This window comes from Pelodiscus sinensis, chromosome 4 (assembly GCF_052426305.1).
Source record: "Pelodiscus sinensis isolate ZL-2025 chromosome 4, ASM5242630v1, whole genome shotgun sequence".
Classification (NCBI taxonomy): Eukaryota; Metazoa; Chordata; order Testudines; family Trionychidae; genus Pelodiscus; species Pelodiscus sinensis.
Genome location: NC_143055.1, coordinates 111226975 through 111244050, shown reverse-complemented (window position 1 = coordinate 111244050; position 17076 = coordinate 111226975). Strand labels below are relative to the sequence as shown.

The window sequence follows — 17076 nt, the reverse complement described above, 5'->3', positions numbered from 1 at the left end:
ACTTCAGGTCTTTGTTCAGACCTTGACTCCAGAGGTCAGACTGGTAAATGAAACCAAGTTTTGCATGCATATCTCTCTCTCCGCCCCATCCCCCCAAGTATATGGTATGGAGAATCCCAGTAAAGAGAACTCTAGATTTGCCAATTAGTGTCATTTTCTTATTTCATATTACATAATACATATCCCTTATTTTGGAAATAATGGCCAAGTATCATAGTGGTAATGCCATAAGTCTATTTCCTATTTTACTTCAGCATAATTCAGCTTTCCCAAGAACACCCCATTCCCTACTTGCTTTCACAGCCAAACAAACCAAATGGAGCGTACTACAAAATTAAGTGCACTCATAAAAGACTTCAGTAATCCAGTAAAACTATCATCATTGATGGGTTTGTAACAAGGACCAGCAAATACCAACAAGACACCATAGATAAGTTGGCTTGGTTCATTTATGCCACAAATTCTCCTTTTAGCACCATCAACAATAAAACACTTTCATTGACATGGTTGAATCCTTACTACCAGGCTACACTCCCCTGGCAAAGTAGACATTGGTAGAAGATTTCATACACTGTATCTAGCAAAAGATCTTGAACAGTGTGCAAGAAATAGTGAAGGGAAACTTGCCAGCTTAAGCCTTGACGAGTGGAGCAATGTACATAATGATCCAGTAAAATGTGCCTGTATGACAACAGAAGATGGGGTTGCATTTCTTTCAGAAACAATTAAAAAAAAAAAATCACACAACACAGTATAAAGAAATGGCAGTGAAAGCTATAATAAACTGAACAAAAAGTCAACAGTCACATGCACATTTGTCACAGAATGCTGCAAATGTGCCAAAGATGAGAAGATACTTAGAAGAAATGGAAGGATGTTCCTTAACATATGGCTGCAGTGCCCATTTAATGCATCTTTTAGCCGAAGACTTAAGTACATCTTCTTTAGAAATAAAGAAAAAATGCTACTGAAGCAAAAAAAAAAAAAAAAATTTCTTTAACTATTTTGCTTCAGCTTCACGGAAAAGGATCCAAACTAATTCCTGCAAAACGTTAAATGGAATTCTGTGATTGTTTTGAACTATTTATTAAGAATTGGCCAATTCACATCAGGGATGTTAAAGCAGTTAACTAGGTAACCATTAAACTGCTGAAAATCTCAGCGGTTATATTCTACCTCAGTTTTCAGGAAAGTGCTCAAAAACTGAGAATCTACTTGACCCAATTCTGCTGAAGAGAACAACCCAACCACCAATAATCATAAGGTATCTAAAGCTTCTGACGGATCCACTGCTGATCAGACTAGTTTGGTCAAGATGCAGGTAGCCAAAGAAGTTTGATACTGGAGAAGTTAGAGATGATTAGTGACTGCCTCCTTGATAACCAGTTCACCAAAGTGTGGCAAGCAGGCAGTAGTTTGTCATATTGGAGAGGTTTTAAAAAGGAATTGCACATAGAGCCTAATTCTTAGCTCCCTGAATACAAACTGATAGATCAAATATTAATTCCCTCCTTTGAATACCTGCCATATTGGTAAAATCTATTCACCAAACCAAGAGGAAAAGGAATCAGTCAGCAGCTATTACATCTCTCAACAAGAGTGGCTGCAAGCCACCATTATATGTTCTTCTAGTCCTGAGGCCACCTGGCTCCTGAAGGCTGTTTCATCTTACCCCAACTGACAGAGGCTGACAGAATTATGGCAACTGTGGAGTTCAATCAGATGCCTCCTACCCCCCGCCATGCCCCTTTCTGTCCCAGCAGCCAAAAGGGGCTATGAAGTAGTTCTAAGACTTAGTGAATTCTCCTTCCCTTGCAGAAATCCCAGGCAGTATGTATGCTAATTTCAGTGAGGCTATGATGCAAATTATCCACCTGCACAATATCTAATAGAATTTTACATGTGTATTGTTATATAGTCTTAAAACTGTATAATATTTCTCCTTCACTCAAGTTTTTCCATTAAGAATGTTTCACTCTAAATATGATGGGAGAAAAATCTGATTCTAGGATTACATCTTAGTGATGCCCAATATTTTAGCTACTTTTAACATGCTAATTTTTCACATTAATGCCCAAGTAGTAGCCAACAACCTTCTTCAAATGTAACTTACCAGATGAGATACCATTACTGCTCCATCACAGTTTGAGTTGTTAGGGTCATTTTCCCGACTTTCTATAATCTAAAAGAAAAAAAAAGTCTCATAAGATCATTGCATATCCTTTCAATTAAAACATAATGGGAAAAAAACAAAACCTATTACACAGACACTTACCATTCTGAAAATGGTGTGAGAACGGCTGCTGTGTTCATTCATTTTTGTTTCTCCATAGTGTCGGTTTTCTGTCAAAATAAAAGTCATTGTGTTTTAACCAGCATTAGAGAGATAGCTGTGTTAGCCTCTATCTGTAAAACCAACAAGGAGGCCTATCGTACCTTTAAGACTAATAGATTTATTTGGTCTTAACCATAAATGTTTTAAACAAAAACCTATATGCTCTAGACAATATTAAAACTGTAAGCAAAAGTAGTCTAACTGATAAACTGAAAATAATGGCTAAAACTGCCATCTCAAAAGCTACATATTAAATTTAGAAGAACGGTCATGTGTTTTAAAATTGCATCAATGATGAGACTAATAATCCTACTTTCTCCTTTCCTGAGCCATTCCATGACTTGCTCTGGATTAACAACCACCTCTTCAATCAGATCTTCCACGTAGATGTTTCTCTGCAAGTGAAACAGAATTAAAGATGAATTTCATCCAACTCTAAAATAAATGAGATACAGATGACTATACAGTTGAATAAATAAAAAGCCACACAGCAACAGGGAGGGGAGGCGGTCTGTGGGACCAGAAGCAGGGGACCTTCCCTGCTCTGGTAAATTCCCTCATTCCTGAGGGTGCCAGACCCGTCCAACCTATACTAGTTTGGTTAAGATTTCATAGTTAGAGTGAAATTTCACTTCTCTTTTTGAAATACAGTAAAGCCTGTGTTATTTGGCACACACAGGGATTAGGTTGTGCCGGTTTTCTGAAAATTCCAGATATCTTGGGGGGGGCGGGGCAGGGAAAGCAGTGCAAGGGCTGGGGATGTGGCCTGCTGGGGGGAGGGACAGAGGAGGCAACCTGGTGCGGGGGAGCCGCAAGGGGGCTGACCTGCAGGGAGGGCAGGCTGCCAGGGAAGCCACGAGGGTGCTGGGCTGCCAGGAGGAGGGGCTGAGATGTAGCATGGCGACAGACGGCCGTTCGCCCATTCCCCAGGTACATGCTGCACACCCGGCTTAAAGTGCCAGTCTCCCCCCACCCGCAGCTCCGAAATTTGCCAGTTTCTAAAGTTTTCTGGCTAGTTAAGTGCTGAATAGCACAGGTTTTACTGTACAGTACAGACACATCTTCACTCATTCACCTTGTTGATGTTATGGCAATTAAGAAAGCAGTTCAGTTGGGGCCAACAACAAAAATCAATCACAACTAAATAGTGCTGTTAAGCAACAGAGTATTTCTGGATGTTTTCTACATTTTCAGATATACTGATTTCAATTTCAGCACAAAATACAAAGTGCACAATGGTCACTTTAATTGCAACAATTTTACACTGAAAAAAAATAGTATTTCAATTCTCTGAAGTATGATAATGCAATCTCTACCAAGAAAATTACAACTTACAGTTGTAGAATTGTGTACAAAAACAAAATAAAATAAAATAAACTGCACTCACATAAAGAAACCTTAAAACCTAGAAGTCAACTTAGTTGTACATCTTGTTCAGAAAAAATAAAAATAAAAGGTCACTAGGACAAACAAGTCTGGTTACATTTGCACGAGATGATGCTATCCACTTCTTGTTTATGTCAACTAAAAATGAGAACAGGCATTCACACGATATTGTTGTAGCTGACATCCTATACATGTAACATATTGAGGAAGGTTGAGGGATGGAGTAGAAGTGATCTGTGAGCACTCTAAACACTGCTAGAAGGTTCCATCATCTTAGCTGCACTGGCCAGTACAACCCAAATGAGACTACTCACAAGAACCTCAAAGAATCACCCCTTAAAAGCTCTGCCAGGGCACCTAAAACCCCGACAAAAGCATTCTTCCAATGTAATCTTAGTAAACATTACATAACCACAATTTGGCAAACATTCAGCCAGAGTCTATTTACATCCACATTTCATGATTTGAATCCATGCCTACACAACGGTGATTTGTTGTACTGATTTGTAAAAAAGTCAAACAGTAAGACCAAATAAAGCATCTCATGTCAGCTTGATGTACTTACATTAACATCCTCTCGAATTCCTAGAGGTTTGTTTTTCCGGCTATCACAGAGTAAGTCTGTTATGGTTTCATTGTATATTTCCATATAGGAAACTCTCAAAAGAAACTCTCTGCCTGGAATCTAAAGATTAAAAAACAAACATTAGATCAGAAGGGCAAAAATGTGCTTTAAAAGAAGATGCTTATTAGTCTTGACTACATCTTTACATGGATGGTTTCATTGATTTTCTTCCCTCATTGCCAATGTGCACAGCATCTCCCTTCTGATATACTGTCCCATAATTACTTCCAAGGAAAATTAATTAATTAATAGTAATTAATTAACATTTCTCTACCCTTAATACAATCAAAAAAGCAAACAATGTTAGGAATAATTTAAAAAGGGAGAGAGAATAAGACAAGACTATCTTATTGCCTCGATATAAAACCATGATACGCCCACATCTTGAATACTGTGTTCAGATGTGCTCTCATCTCAAAACAGATATATTGGCATTGTAAAAGGTTCAGAAAAGGGCAACAAAAGTGATTAGGGGTTTGGAACAGGTCCCATAAGAAGAGAGATTACGAAGGCATGGATTTTTCAGTTTAGTGAAGAGGAGATTAAGGATGGGATATGATAGAGGTCTATCAAATCATGACTGGTCTGGAAAAAGTGAATAAGGAAAAGTTATTTACTTGTTACCATAATCTAAGAACCAGGGGTCACCAAATGAAATTAATAGGTAGCAGGTTTTAAACAAACAAAATGAAGTTTTTCTTCATGCAGCACATAGTCAACCTGTGGAACGCCTTGCCAGAAAATGTTGTGAAGGCTAGGACTTTAACAGGGTTCTAAAAAAGAGCTAGATAAATTAATGGAGGCTAGATCCATCAATGGCCATTAGCCAGGATGGGTAGGAATGGTGCCCTTAACCTCTGTTTGTCAGAGGCTGGAAATGGGTGACAGGAGAGAGATCACCTGATGATTATCTATTCTGTTCACTCCCTCTGGGACACCTGGCATTGGCTACTGTTGAAAGACAGGATACTGGGCTAGATGGACCTTTGGTCTGACTCAGTATGGCCATTCTTATGTAATGTGCATTTTGCACCTTTTTGAAAGAAGATCTGGTATAAAGTGCTTGGAGATTTACTCTTATGCTGTCAAATTCATAGACAAACCATTAATTAACCAATGCCCTCTCCCACATTTCATAAATGGCACTTGGAATCTCTTGCATCACATGAAGGCCAAAATACAGCTTCTTGTGCTCTGGCCCCACTGACTTCAATGGGACTCTTCATGAGCGTCCTGCTTCCTGTACGCATTCAGTGATGCACATTTGCAGTGAGTTAACCATAGCCATCCCCCATTAGCCTAAGGTAGATGTCCCCAACTAGAGGCTCTGACTATTAATCTCCTTCTCAGTCCTACCCTTTCAGCCCTTCCTCCCCAGCTTTGTTGTCCAGTAGCAGAAGAAGCTTCAACAAAGCTCAGAGTTCAGGTTGCATGCTGCCAGTAGCCGCAGGATGATTTGCTATATGCTGTGTGTGTGGGGGTGTCTTTTCTTTGAAAAGTACTTTAAGGGAGGTGTAGAGACTGGGATATGGGCTTGCCTCACTGCTTTCATTGCTAGGTTCCCTCCTCTGATCCTGAAGAACAGAAAACTGACCTGGGCAGGAGCTGTGCTTATAACACTGACCTATTGAGCATTGCTGGAAATTGTTCAGAGTGCTTACTTTGCATAACCAACTGGAAGAAGCTACATGGGGTAAATCCTCCTCAGCCCTTGCAGACTCCCCAGCTGTAGCAGCATGCAGGGGTGGAAAGAAACTACTAGAGATGAAGCATTACTAGCTTCAGACAGGGGAAGAAATGTGCTTGTGCCTTCCTGAAAAAAATCCCAGTCTCTTCCTGGAATATTCAGCAAGGAGAATGTGGAACTGGGATGGTTATTACGCAGACAGCTTTGTGTTTGTGCCATGCTGAGCTGCCTGTGGGAACATCATCTCTCAGCAAAATAAGCTTTAGGGGTAAACAGAACATTTGCGTCCCTCCCACCCCCCAGCATTCACACCTATCCTTCTGTTCCACGTGATCCCTGCTTTCTTCTACTCCCAGCATTTGTCTCACTTGCACTTTTAGGGAAGAGGAAGGAGATGGAGTCTGGTTCCCCATCTCCCACTCATCACAATCCAACTTTACTTCACTGACCTTCCTCTCTAACTTCCCCACCTTCTGTGCAAAACTTCAGCAGAGCCAGACTCCCCTGTTGACTTGATTTAGGCTTCCTTAAAATGCAGCAAATGCTGTTTTTTTTTCTTGCAGTGGGATAACTACTAGGGATGTTAGTGAGTAGTTGACTGGAGTATTGACTACTCGCTACTCCTCCTGCACCTCTATGGGTGTGTGTGGGGGAGAGGGGGTGGAGAGGGGAAAAAAAAAAAAAAAAAAAAAAAAACCCCACCATGAACCAGTTCTGGGGAGACCTGGCTTAAAAGCCGGTTTCCCGCAGCACCGTCTCTGCAGTGCCACACTGCTCCCCACTGCTATCAGAAGCAGCAGAGGGGAAACAGGGGAGCCTGGCAGCTCTTACTACATTTAAAAGTCAGAGCCATCGCGCAGGTGGGTCCTGAAGCCACATGAGCTGGGATTACTCAGTCTTTTCAGAGCAGCACTTATCAAATAATTGTGTACTTGATACAAATTGTATTGACTAGATGATTAGCAGATAACTACAATGTAACATCCTTAATGGACACACAGCAGGCACAATGTATTCTGAACCTCTCTCAGCTTGACAAACCAGGAACCCCTTATAATAAGATGAAGGCCTAAAACAAAAGCCCATGTAGCACAAACATGGTCTGAATTCTAGCTATAAATGGACAAAACCTGGCTAACATAAAGCAAAGCTAAGCTGTGAGCAAGAGGCAGGCCCCTGCTCACAGGACTTGGCACAAACAGGGCTGAGAGTGAAAAACACTAATTTGTAATAGGCCAGGTGTAAAACAGTAATTGGTACTGGTCATAAGTTGAAAGCACATGGTACCACCAGCTCATTAAAAAATGATCTTGATATACACTCCCCACAGATACAGATGGATAGAGATGATCTAATCAAATGAAGTAAAGGGTGATATCCAAGAAGAGTCAGAGGATGGGAATCTGACACATCAGAAATGATGTGCAAGTTGTTAGTACCTATATATAAAGTGGTGTCTTGTGAGAGGGGTGGAAGATAGTATGTGTCTGACCTGCGGGCATGGAGACCTTCCACTGATTGACTCATTCCATTGTTATGGATTACATATTAGTGATTCAATAGAGTCTACTGACTGTTGTTACTGTACAGTAAAACTCCATTGGTCCGGCATCTGATGGTCTGGCACCATCAGGAACCTGGAAGTGCTCCAGGCAGCCGGACCATTGAAGCTGCTCTGCCCCTGGCTTCCCCGTTTCAGCCACTGCTGAAACTGACCAATGGCTGAATCGGAGAAGCTGGGGGCAGAGCGTCTGAGGTGCTGCCAGTAGGTCCTGTAGCGCTGCCCCTCGGCGCTGTGGGACGAACCCGGTAGCACCCCAGCTGTCCCTGATTCAGCCGCCGCTGAAACTGACCAGCGGCTGACTCCGGGAAGCCCGAGGCAGAGCTGCTCTGCCCCGGGCTTCCTGGAGTCAGCCACTGGTCAGTTTCAGCAGCGGCTGACTTGGGGACGCCTGGGGCAGAGAAGCTGGGGTACTGCTGGGTTGGTCCGGTAGCGCCGCCCCTTGGCACTGTGGGACAACCCGGCAGCACCCCAGCTGCTCTGCCGCAGGCGTCCCGATTCAGCTGCTGCTGAAACTGACCAGCAGCGGCTCAATCGGGGCAGCTGGGGCAGAGCCGGACTATCGGAAGGGGGGGGCTATGAGGGGTCTGGGGTGTCATCCCCCCACACCACGCTAGACCCCTCATAGCCCCCCCTTCCAATAGTCCGGCATATCTGATAATCCGGCACCCTCTGGGTCCTAAAGGTGCCGGATTATGAGAAGTTTGCTGTACTTTGCTTAACAATAAACCTGACCACACCTATGATACTTGTCTGATTTGTGGTCTTTGGGAGCTTTCTTGAAGTCTGCTGTGTTAATTAATGCGTAAAACCACATAATTGAGCACACACTCAACAAGACTGGCTAACCATGGGGGAAGGGTGGGGGGGGGGGGGGAAGAGGGAGGATAAATGGAGCCTCTCCCCACATGGGAAGATCAGAGCCCCAGGTGGCAGCCCAGTGGCTAGGAGGAAAAGTGGAGACCCCAATGCATTGACTTCCCCTGGTCCAGGATCAATCAGGTTCCAAGGGTGCCAGACCAGGGAAGTTTGACCAGTAGGGGCACTGAAGGGTGAAATGCAAAGCCCTGATTCCTACAAGCATTCAGGGGTTTTCTCCTTGGCCTCGGAGTTCGTTCAGCACCCCACGCCCAACTCCAACATTCTGGTTGAGCCTGGAGTCCCTTCCTGCACTCAAATTTCTTCCCAGAACTTGCACCTCTCAGTGCTTCTCCACACCCAAATCCCTTAGTCCTGGTCCAGAGCCCACACCTTCTGTCCCAGCCCAGTGAAACTGAGTGAGGGTGGGAGAGAGCAAGTGATAAAGAGAGGGGTGAAATGGAGTGGGCAGGGCCTCAGGGAACGGGTAAAGGGAGGTACTGGGTTGTCCTGCATTTAAAGTGACCTTGGGCATAAAAAGGTTGTAGACCAATGACCTAAGGGCATGAAGCACACAATACAACTTTAGATGTTGATAAGTTTTTCATTTTAGCATATTTTTCTAGTGCACACCTACCCCAATACATTGTAGCTACTGCAGCACAGGAAGTCAAACTCCAGATTTCACCATTTAGTCGAGGGGTGGGCAATAATTTTGGAAGGGGAGGGGGCCACTTCAAATTTTTGAAGTGGCTGCCGGCATTGTGCAGAACGGGCGGGGCCAAGAATTGCCCTGCTGGGTACGGTGACCTTATTTTCTGAATCAGCTGTAGCTGGTAAGAACAGTTTAATTTAAATTATGAAACAGACTAAGCATGTGTTTATCAAGCTTCATTTTAAATAAATTATTATGTTCAACACAAAAGGTCTCAATGTTTTCTTTATTTATGCTAGGGGTGGGAAACCCTTTTTGGGTCAGGGGTCACTGACCCACATAAAAATAGTTGGGGACCATACAAGTGAGAAGCAAAAAAATTCCTCCAATCCCACCCTCATGCTCACAGATATAATCCCAAGTGAGACACCTCACTCCTCTGGTGCCCAGCCTCATAGGGGGAGGTGAAGGAAGGAGAGGCAGAGGGAGACTACGATTTAGGGCTTCCCATAGACCAGATTTACTTTCCTGGGGTTCTGGAATCAGTGGATATTCTGGTTCCCTTTAGGTTGGGGTAGGGACAAAAATGAGGAGTACAGTGCGAAAGACAGAGCTGCCAGCAAGTGAATAGGGATGGGGTACAGGATCTGCGAGGGAGCTGGGGTGCAGAAGCAAGTTGGGAGTAGGGTGTCTGGCCAAGTGGAGGGAGAAGAAACAAGGGAAGGTGCAGTGTGTGGCCAGGAGAGAGTGCAAGAACAAGGGAGGGTGTCGGAGCAAGCTGGGGGTGCCATCTCTTGGGGTGAAGGTGGGGAAAGGAGGGGAGATTGGGGAGGGTCTGGGCATGTGAAGGAACCTTACCTGGCTTTGTGCCCCCTTGCAACAATGGCTGCAGCCACACTGTCCCAGAGGGGGTCCAGCTGCCATGATAGCCAAGCAATCCAGGGCCTGCGCTGGAGCCCAGAGGCACTGCTGCCACGGTCATGTAGCCTGGAGCCAGAGGCACCGCTGCCAAAGCCATGCAGCCCAGGGCCAATCCCGGAGGCAGAAGACACCGCTGCTGGGGCCACGTGGTCTGCGGCTGGCTCTAGACCATGTGCGCATGGTAGCGGCACCTCCAAGGTTGGTCCCAGGCTCCATGGCTGTGGCGCCTCCAGGGCATCCTGGGGACGCATGGCCACATTGCCTCTGGGGCCGGCCCTGGATTGCATGGCTGAAGCACCATGGAGGGACCCCAGCCCCAGCACTGCCTCCTCTCCAGCCGCTGCATGGGGCGGGATGAGGGGCAGTGCTGAGCTCTTTCCCCCCCACAGCACATGTGCCACAGATTGGGCACACCCGTTAGGAAGCAGGGCCTGGAACTGCCTCACGAGTCAGATCAAAGCCCTAGGTGGGCCAGATCTGGCCCACTGAGAGGATTTTGCTTGCCCCCAATTTAGTCACTGCACCTCCTCACAGACCTGAGTTCTGCAGGTCAGACCAGATGACACTAATGGTCCCTTCTGGCATTCAACCATGTGAGTCTGACCTTCTTATGCAAAGCTCTATAGTTTGAAATACCTAGCAGAATCACTTTCAGAGGTGATTTACAGTCATTTAGAAAAAAAGTTATTTGAAGAGACGAGTTTAGAACATACTTATCCCAACGCACTTGAGACTGTCTTTGTAACAACGGATAATATACTAGATATCTTACTATACCTATAAAAAAAAATGTTATCCCAGTGGGACAGAGTGATGATGATGTCACTCTGTATCCCACAGCAACATGGCCCACCCATCCCCAGCCTAGCCCTTCGCAAGTTTCATATGGGATTATGAACCATGGCAAAGTATTGTAACACATGCTGCTGCATGTAACTTGTTTCCATTGTTAAGTTCGTCATTACCAAGTCCCTTCTCTTATATTTTTATGACAAGGATCCAGGTAATAAGTTTAACTGTATTACTTACGTTACAAATAATTTTGAAGACATCCTCAATCGCTTTAGGTATAATGCCCACAGATTTGCCATTCCCCATCATTGTGTAAGTTTTTCCTGAGGCAGTCTGCCCATAGGCAAAAATAGTGCCTATAAAGAGGAATAAGTATTAATTGACCACTACCCACACATTCTACAAATAAGGGTAAAGGTATAAAAACAAATATGAAACTTACCATTATATCCTTGGACAGCCGACTTAACAATTGGAACAGCTACACCTTCATATACTTGTTGGGTGCTGTCATTTGCACAAAAGACACAATCTTCAAGAAGAAAAATTAAAAAGCAGCACAGTGATTTGAGAAAAAATGATCTTCCATCACACTTAATTTTGGCATCTTTTAATCCAATGGGATTGAAACACTGAGGCCCCAAATCCAACCCTTCTGCAGGATGATGCCAAGATATTTTATGGCAGAGATAACTTATTGTCTAAAACCCAAACGGACGCAAAATGAACAGAACAAAAATGTAATAGGCAAAGCGTGGGAAATTCGGATATGGTTAAATGCAACTGAAAAAGATGCTATAAATACTTAGTATAAATATGACAATTATTAGGTTATCTACTGTGATTTGAAGCAAGAAAGGAAGGGAAGTCATTTAAGTCAGACTTAGAAATCTGATCCAGTTCTTGGTTGGCAAATCTTAGGGGACACAGCTACATCATTTTCCTGAATAAGGATGTAAAATCCCATTTAATTAGCCAGTTAAATGTTAGGAGCACCACCCTACTCCCTCGGGCTGCTTCTGGCTTCTTGCAGAGCCAGAAGCAGGTCTGCTGGCAATGCTGGAGCAGCCCTCCGCTGCATGGATGTTACTTATTAACATCCCTATTCCTGAATGACTTTAGCTAAGGTGACAGAAGCACTCTAGGTGAAGCTATGCTGACAAAGGTTTTTGCAAGAACAGCTATGTCAGCTAAGGGGTGTGATTTCTCCCTCATACTCATACACTCGTAGCAGACAGAGATATGTAGAGCCCCACATGAATATAAAATTTGTATCCGCAACTGCAGAAAAATGAGCCACAGATAGCTGTGGATTTGCAGGGCTCTACACATTTGCTGGTAAGACTCTGTAGCACAGACCAGGCATTACTATAGCCCAAGTGTGGGTTTAAACAACCAAACACTGCGTCTTTGCTGTATGATAATAATAAAAGAAAAGGTGTGGGCAAAGGGGATTTTATTATTCTCATAGAAGTAGGAACCATTAAAAGATCTCCATCACAATGATGGGTAAACACAATACATGAGAGTCACCAGCAAGCAATTTTTCTCCATGGTTTTGGGGCTTTAAGCAACCTTGAGAAGCATCCTACACTGCTGGAGTAGGCAATTTTTTCCAGGGAGGCCACTACATGAATTTTGGGACATCATCAAGGGACAGCTCTAGATCTATGGAAGGGGCAGGGCCCCAAGCAAAGGTGATGGGGGTGAAAGACTGACACACATTGTGTGTGTTAGACTGTGCGGACTGAGAAAGTGGGAGACACAGAAACTGGGTGCACAACAAACTGGGGTGTGTGGTGCTGACTGTGTGAGAGAGTGAATTAGCTAGTTGCTGAAGAAATGTTAGGAGCAGTGCACTGCCTCTTTGGGAGGCACTGGTCTCTGTCACCATTCATACCTCAGACTGGAGCATCTCTCCTGTGTCCCCCTTTCGCAGACCCGTGCTCTGCAAAGATGGGGTATGGAGGAAGGACACCCTGGCATATCAGCATTCCCCTCTTGTTGTCTCCTATCCTCCCCTGCTAGCCGGAGAGTCCTGAGAGCAGCCCTACTGCAGGACTTGACAAGAAGGGGAGGGGACAGCTAAATGTTTCCAGTGGCTGTTGCTGCCTGCTGTAAGTATGCTTGCTCTGCTAATCAGAGGGACAGGTCAGATAGAAGGGCTGGACAGGCTACATCCATCCTGTACTTTGCATGACAGGATGTGATATAGTAGGGGTGGGCAATCACAGATGTGTTGAGGATAAAATTAACAATTGTCAATTGCTCAGATAATATAGTGATAAGGGGTCTTACCATAATTAAAAGTCCTTGTACCATCCACTTGTAAAATTGTGGAATTTTCACTTCTCCAGTAAAACTGTACTTTATCTTCAGATGCTTCATTTTCTCTTTAAAAAAAAAAAAAAAAAAAAAAAAAGATGAATCCTATCAGAGATCAAAACAGAAATCGTGTTCATTTTATTTTTCTTCTTAAAAGAAAAAATTCCCTTAGTCATAGGAAAGTAGTATTCACCTTAATGGAACAGATTTTCTTCAGCAGATTAGAGACATAAATGTAGGTGCCCATTGTCACCTACCTACTTCATCCAATCAAGAGCACAAGCAAGTTCCACATTTGATCAATGGGCATCCATAGCCCATCCTTAGCACGTGAATAAGAGGACACCATCCAGACTCATCTCAACAAGTGAAACAGAAGACCAAATTCTGAGGTGAAGCAAAGCGAAGTTTATCGGATATCTACTAATCCCCAAATCAACCCTATATACCTAGTTATAAACATTAGCAATTTAAATAAAACAGCAGCACTCTGCAATTCACCACATCAACTTTCTGTTTCATACCTTTGCTAAGGATGTTAAATTGCAGTTACCTAGCTAACTGTATAGTCAATGCAATTTGTATCAACTATACAATTCATCAGTAGGACCACTCTGCAGAGCTACGGTGCCAGTAGCTGCAGGAGCCAAGCAGTCCTGGCTCCTGACAGCTCCGGAAGTCACCCATGCTGAGGCTCTGCATTTTAAAACCAATTTAAAATGCAGAGGTGCAGCTCCTGGACCAGCACAAGGCAGATCTGCTCAGTCCAGGCTCGTGCTGAGTCCAGCAGCCCGTTCATTGCGGCTATTATTGGATACAGCCAGGGGTTGCTTGCCACAGCCTCCCCATCCCACGCCTTGCTGCCTCTGATAGAGGCAGTCAGGGCAGATGGCACCCTGGGGACGGTGCTGGGGGGGGGGGGGGAACCAGCTCCTGGTCCAGCTTATGCTTGTCGGTTGGTCACCTAGTCGCTTATATCCCAAACCTGTGCTAGAAGTTGAATGGTCTCTGCCATGCTTTGATTCTCCTTTATGTCACTTCCCCCTCTGTTCATTTGTTTCATTGTGCTTTGCCGTCACGGGCTGCTTCCTTATTGTCTCCTCTCCCTACCGACGGGGACATCCCTTCCCCGCTATATGGCTCGTTGTTCTCTATGCCGCTTTAGCCCCGCTTTGTCCCTCCTCCGAGCATCACACTTGGTCTCCCAACCTTGCCTTGGCTCCTCGCTGTCCGCCCCCAACACACAAGAGGCACCGAGTCTGCTCGTACCCCCCTTCCCGCAGAGCGCACCGGGCACCCAAGGGGCAACATTAAGCCCCCTCGCCCCGCATCAGCTGGGCCATGCTCAGGGGAAGGCGAGCTGCAGGGAGAGGCCTGGCACGTAGCAGCCCAGCTCGCAAGTCTTTCACCCCCGGCTGGGCGCAGCGACCCCACTCGGCCCCGCCGCCGCGGGGAGACTAAGGCAGGAAGGGCCCCCGGGATCGAAGGGCCCAGCGGCGGCTGAGGGGCAAGGCGCGGTCCCGGGCAGGGGGCTTCGGTTGCCCGCAGTCACCTGGCGATAAGCGGCCGCACCCGCACGCAGACCGTCACGGCCCCCTCCTCCGCCATCGCCCCGCTGCGCGTCACCTCCCCGGAGCCGTTGCACCAAGCCCACCCGGCTGATTCCTCCACCGGGCCGCCAACTGCCGCCAGCATTTGAATTACTCTCGAGCTATTTCTTATTGGCCCGTCCCTGACAGACACTTCCGGAATCCGGACTGCGCCACTGTCACCGGCACTCAGGGGGAGGTGCCTGGAACAACCCGGCTTTAGACAGCCCCTTTCAGGGATTCAACGGGTAGGAACGTTTCATGGTAATGGGGATCACACTGCTACAGTACAGGGAACTGCTCTAGCTCGAGAAACTCCAGCTGTCAGCCTGTAAAGCCACCCCTCCCTCTGCCCTCCTCGCACAGCCGGGACATATTGCATGCTGGGAGTTGTAGTCCGTGACACAGCCAGGGTTCTGTCCCTGGAATGTGTTTTATGCCATTTCTCTGCCCCCCACTCTTGTCTTACCCTAAAATATCTCAGAGGGATATCCCAGTTAGTCTGTAACTTAAAAGTAAGGAGTGGTCCTGTGGCACCTTACGATTTGTCTACACTATAGAATAAGGTCAAATTAAAATACACAACTTCAGCTATGTTAATTGTATAGCTGAAGTCAAAATCCCTTACCTCAACTTTTGTCATGTCCATGGTGCAAGAAGTGGAAGACAGAAAACTCTCCTTTTGCCTTCCCTTATTACTTGTAGAAACAGGACTACTGCCATTGACCAGTGATAGAGATGTAGCCGTGTTAGTCTGGGGTAGCTGAAGCAAAATGCAGGTCCTGCATTTTGCCATTGACCAGTGCCCCTCTCAGTTTGAATTAGCATGTCTTCCATAGACCCACTAAGTCAAACCTTGGAAGATTGATAGTGACAGCTTTGATCTTCTCTGTAATGTAAACATACCCTTAGGCTACATCTACACTGCACAAAAACAGAGCCTCGTTAATTATGCAAATGAGGTGCAACAATATTCTACACTTTCCTTATCTGCCTTTTTTGTTTGCAAGAGGGGGCAGTGTAGACATAGCCATAAACTATGACAACACTGCCAGGTTATTTTGAAATACTTATTTCAGGAATTATTTCAAAATAAGCTTATTCCTCTTCATGAGCAGGAGTTATTTCAAAATAACAAGCCCACAATTTCAAAATAGTAGGCTTGGTAGTGTAGACATTTGCTTTGTTATTTTGAAATAAAGGGAGTTATTTAGAAATAACTTTAAAATAACTCCCCAGTGTAGACCTGCTCTAAGGTGCCACAGGATCACTTGTTACTCTTAGCTTAAGTGAGTGAAATAATAGCCTTTGTCTAGACTTTGGTGTAACTTTATTCATTGTCTGATAGATACCACACACCTGCAGCACCCCATGTGTAAAGAGATCAGTGCAGCCTATCCTTGAAAAGTTATGGAAGTTCTAACCCTACATCATTTATTTTGCCATGAGACCTGCACTTGATTGCACTAGAAGTCACATTGAATCTTAAAATCTATTACAGTAATTGTGTGATAGACAGCAAGCCTTTATTAATGAACTGCCCAGTTATGTCACAGGTTTAGTATTTGATCCTGCAAGCCTTCCAGGTCAACAGAGCTCACATACTTTCACTACATCCAGTATGAAGACAATATAATACAGATATACAAACACCCAATTACTGTTTCAGTGACTGGTAAATTACAGGTCCTAATGAAGGACAGGACTGGATCTATATTACACATGTAGATGATCTGGTAGTGAAATTTAGGTTCTAATATTTCTAATCTAGGTGCAGCCCTAAAAAACTGCTTCTTTTGAACATAAATCACTTTTGAAAATTGAAGTTGACAGTGATCCCTTTAACTGAGGAATAAGCTGGAAAGAAAAATGCCAGTGTAAGGATAAACACAAAAGGCATTCAAAAAGATCTCACAAAAGTAGGTGATCGGGCAACAAAATGGCAGATGAAATTCAGTATTGATAAATGCAAAGTAATGCACATTGGAAAATCCTAACTCTACATATGAAATGGGGTCTAAGTTAACTGTTACCATTCAAGAAAGATATTGGAGTCACTGTGAAAAGTTCTCTATTCAATGTGCAGCAGCAATTAAAAAAGCAAGCAATGTTGAGAATCAATAAGAGGGATAAATAAGGAGTCAGAATATTATATTACCTCTGTATAAATCTATGATCTGCCCGTATCCTGAATTCTGGGGTGGGAGATACAATAGAGGTTTATAAAATCATGGCTGATGTGGAGAACATAAATATTGAACGGTTATTTACACTCTCATAACTAGGTATCAGAGTGGTAGCTGTGTTAATCTGAATCTGCAAAAGCGGTGATGAGTCCTGTG

General features: G+C 44.5%; 1 protein-coding gene across 1 annotated transcript in view; it reads right to left on the bottom strand.

Annotated features, from left to right (window-relative positions):
• CENPE (centromere protein E) overlaps positions 1–14855 on the bottom strand; it is an 85294-nt gene extending 70439 nt beyond the window's left edge. The window contains exons 1-8 of the mRNA XM_089778051.1: positions 14698–14855; positions 13119–13213; positions 11263–11352; positions 11058–11176; positions 4287–4406; positions 2649–2730; positions 2276–2343; positions 2114–2182 (exon numbers count right to left, since the gene is read on the bottom strand). Coding sequence (XP_089634177.1) covers positions 2114–2182; positions 2276–2343; positions 2649–2730; positions 4287–4406; positions 11058–11176; positions 11263–11352; positions 13119–13213; positions 14698–14840 — 786 coding nt within the window. The 5' untranslated portion in view covers positions 14841–14855. The remainder of the gene's footprint in view (positions 1–2113; positions 2183–2275; positions 2344–2648; positions 2731–4286; positions 4407–11057; positions 11177–11262; positions 11353–13118; positions 13214–14697) is intronic.
• Positions 14856–17076: the final 2221 nt, after the last annotated feature.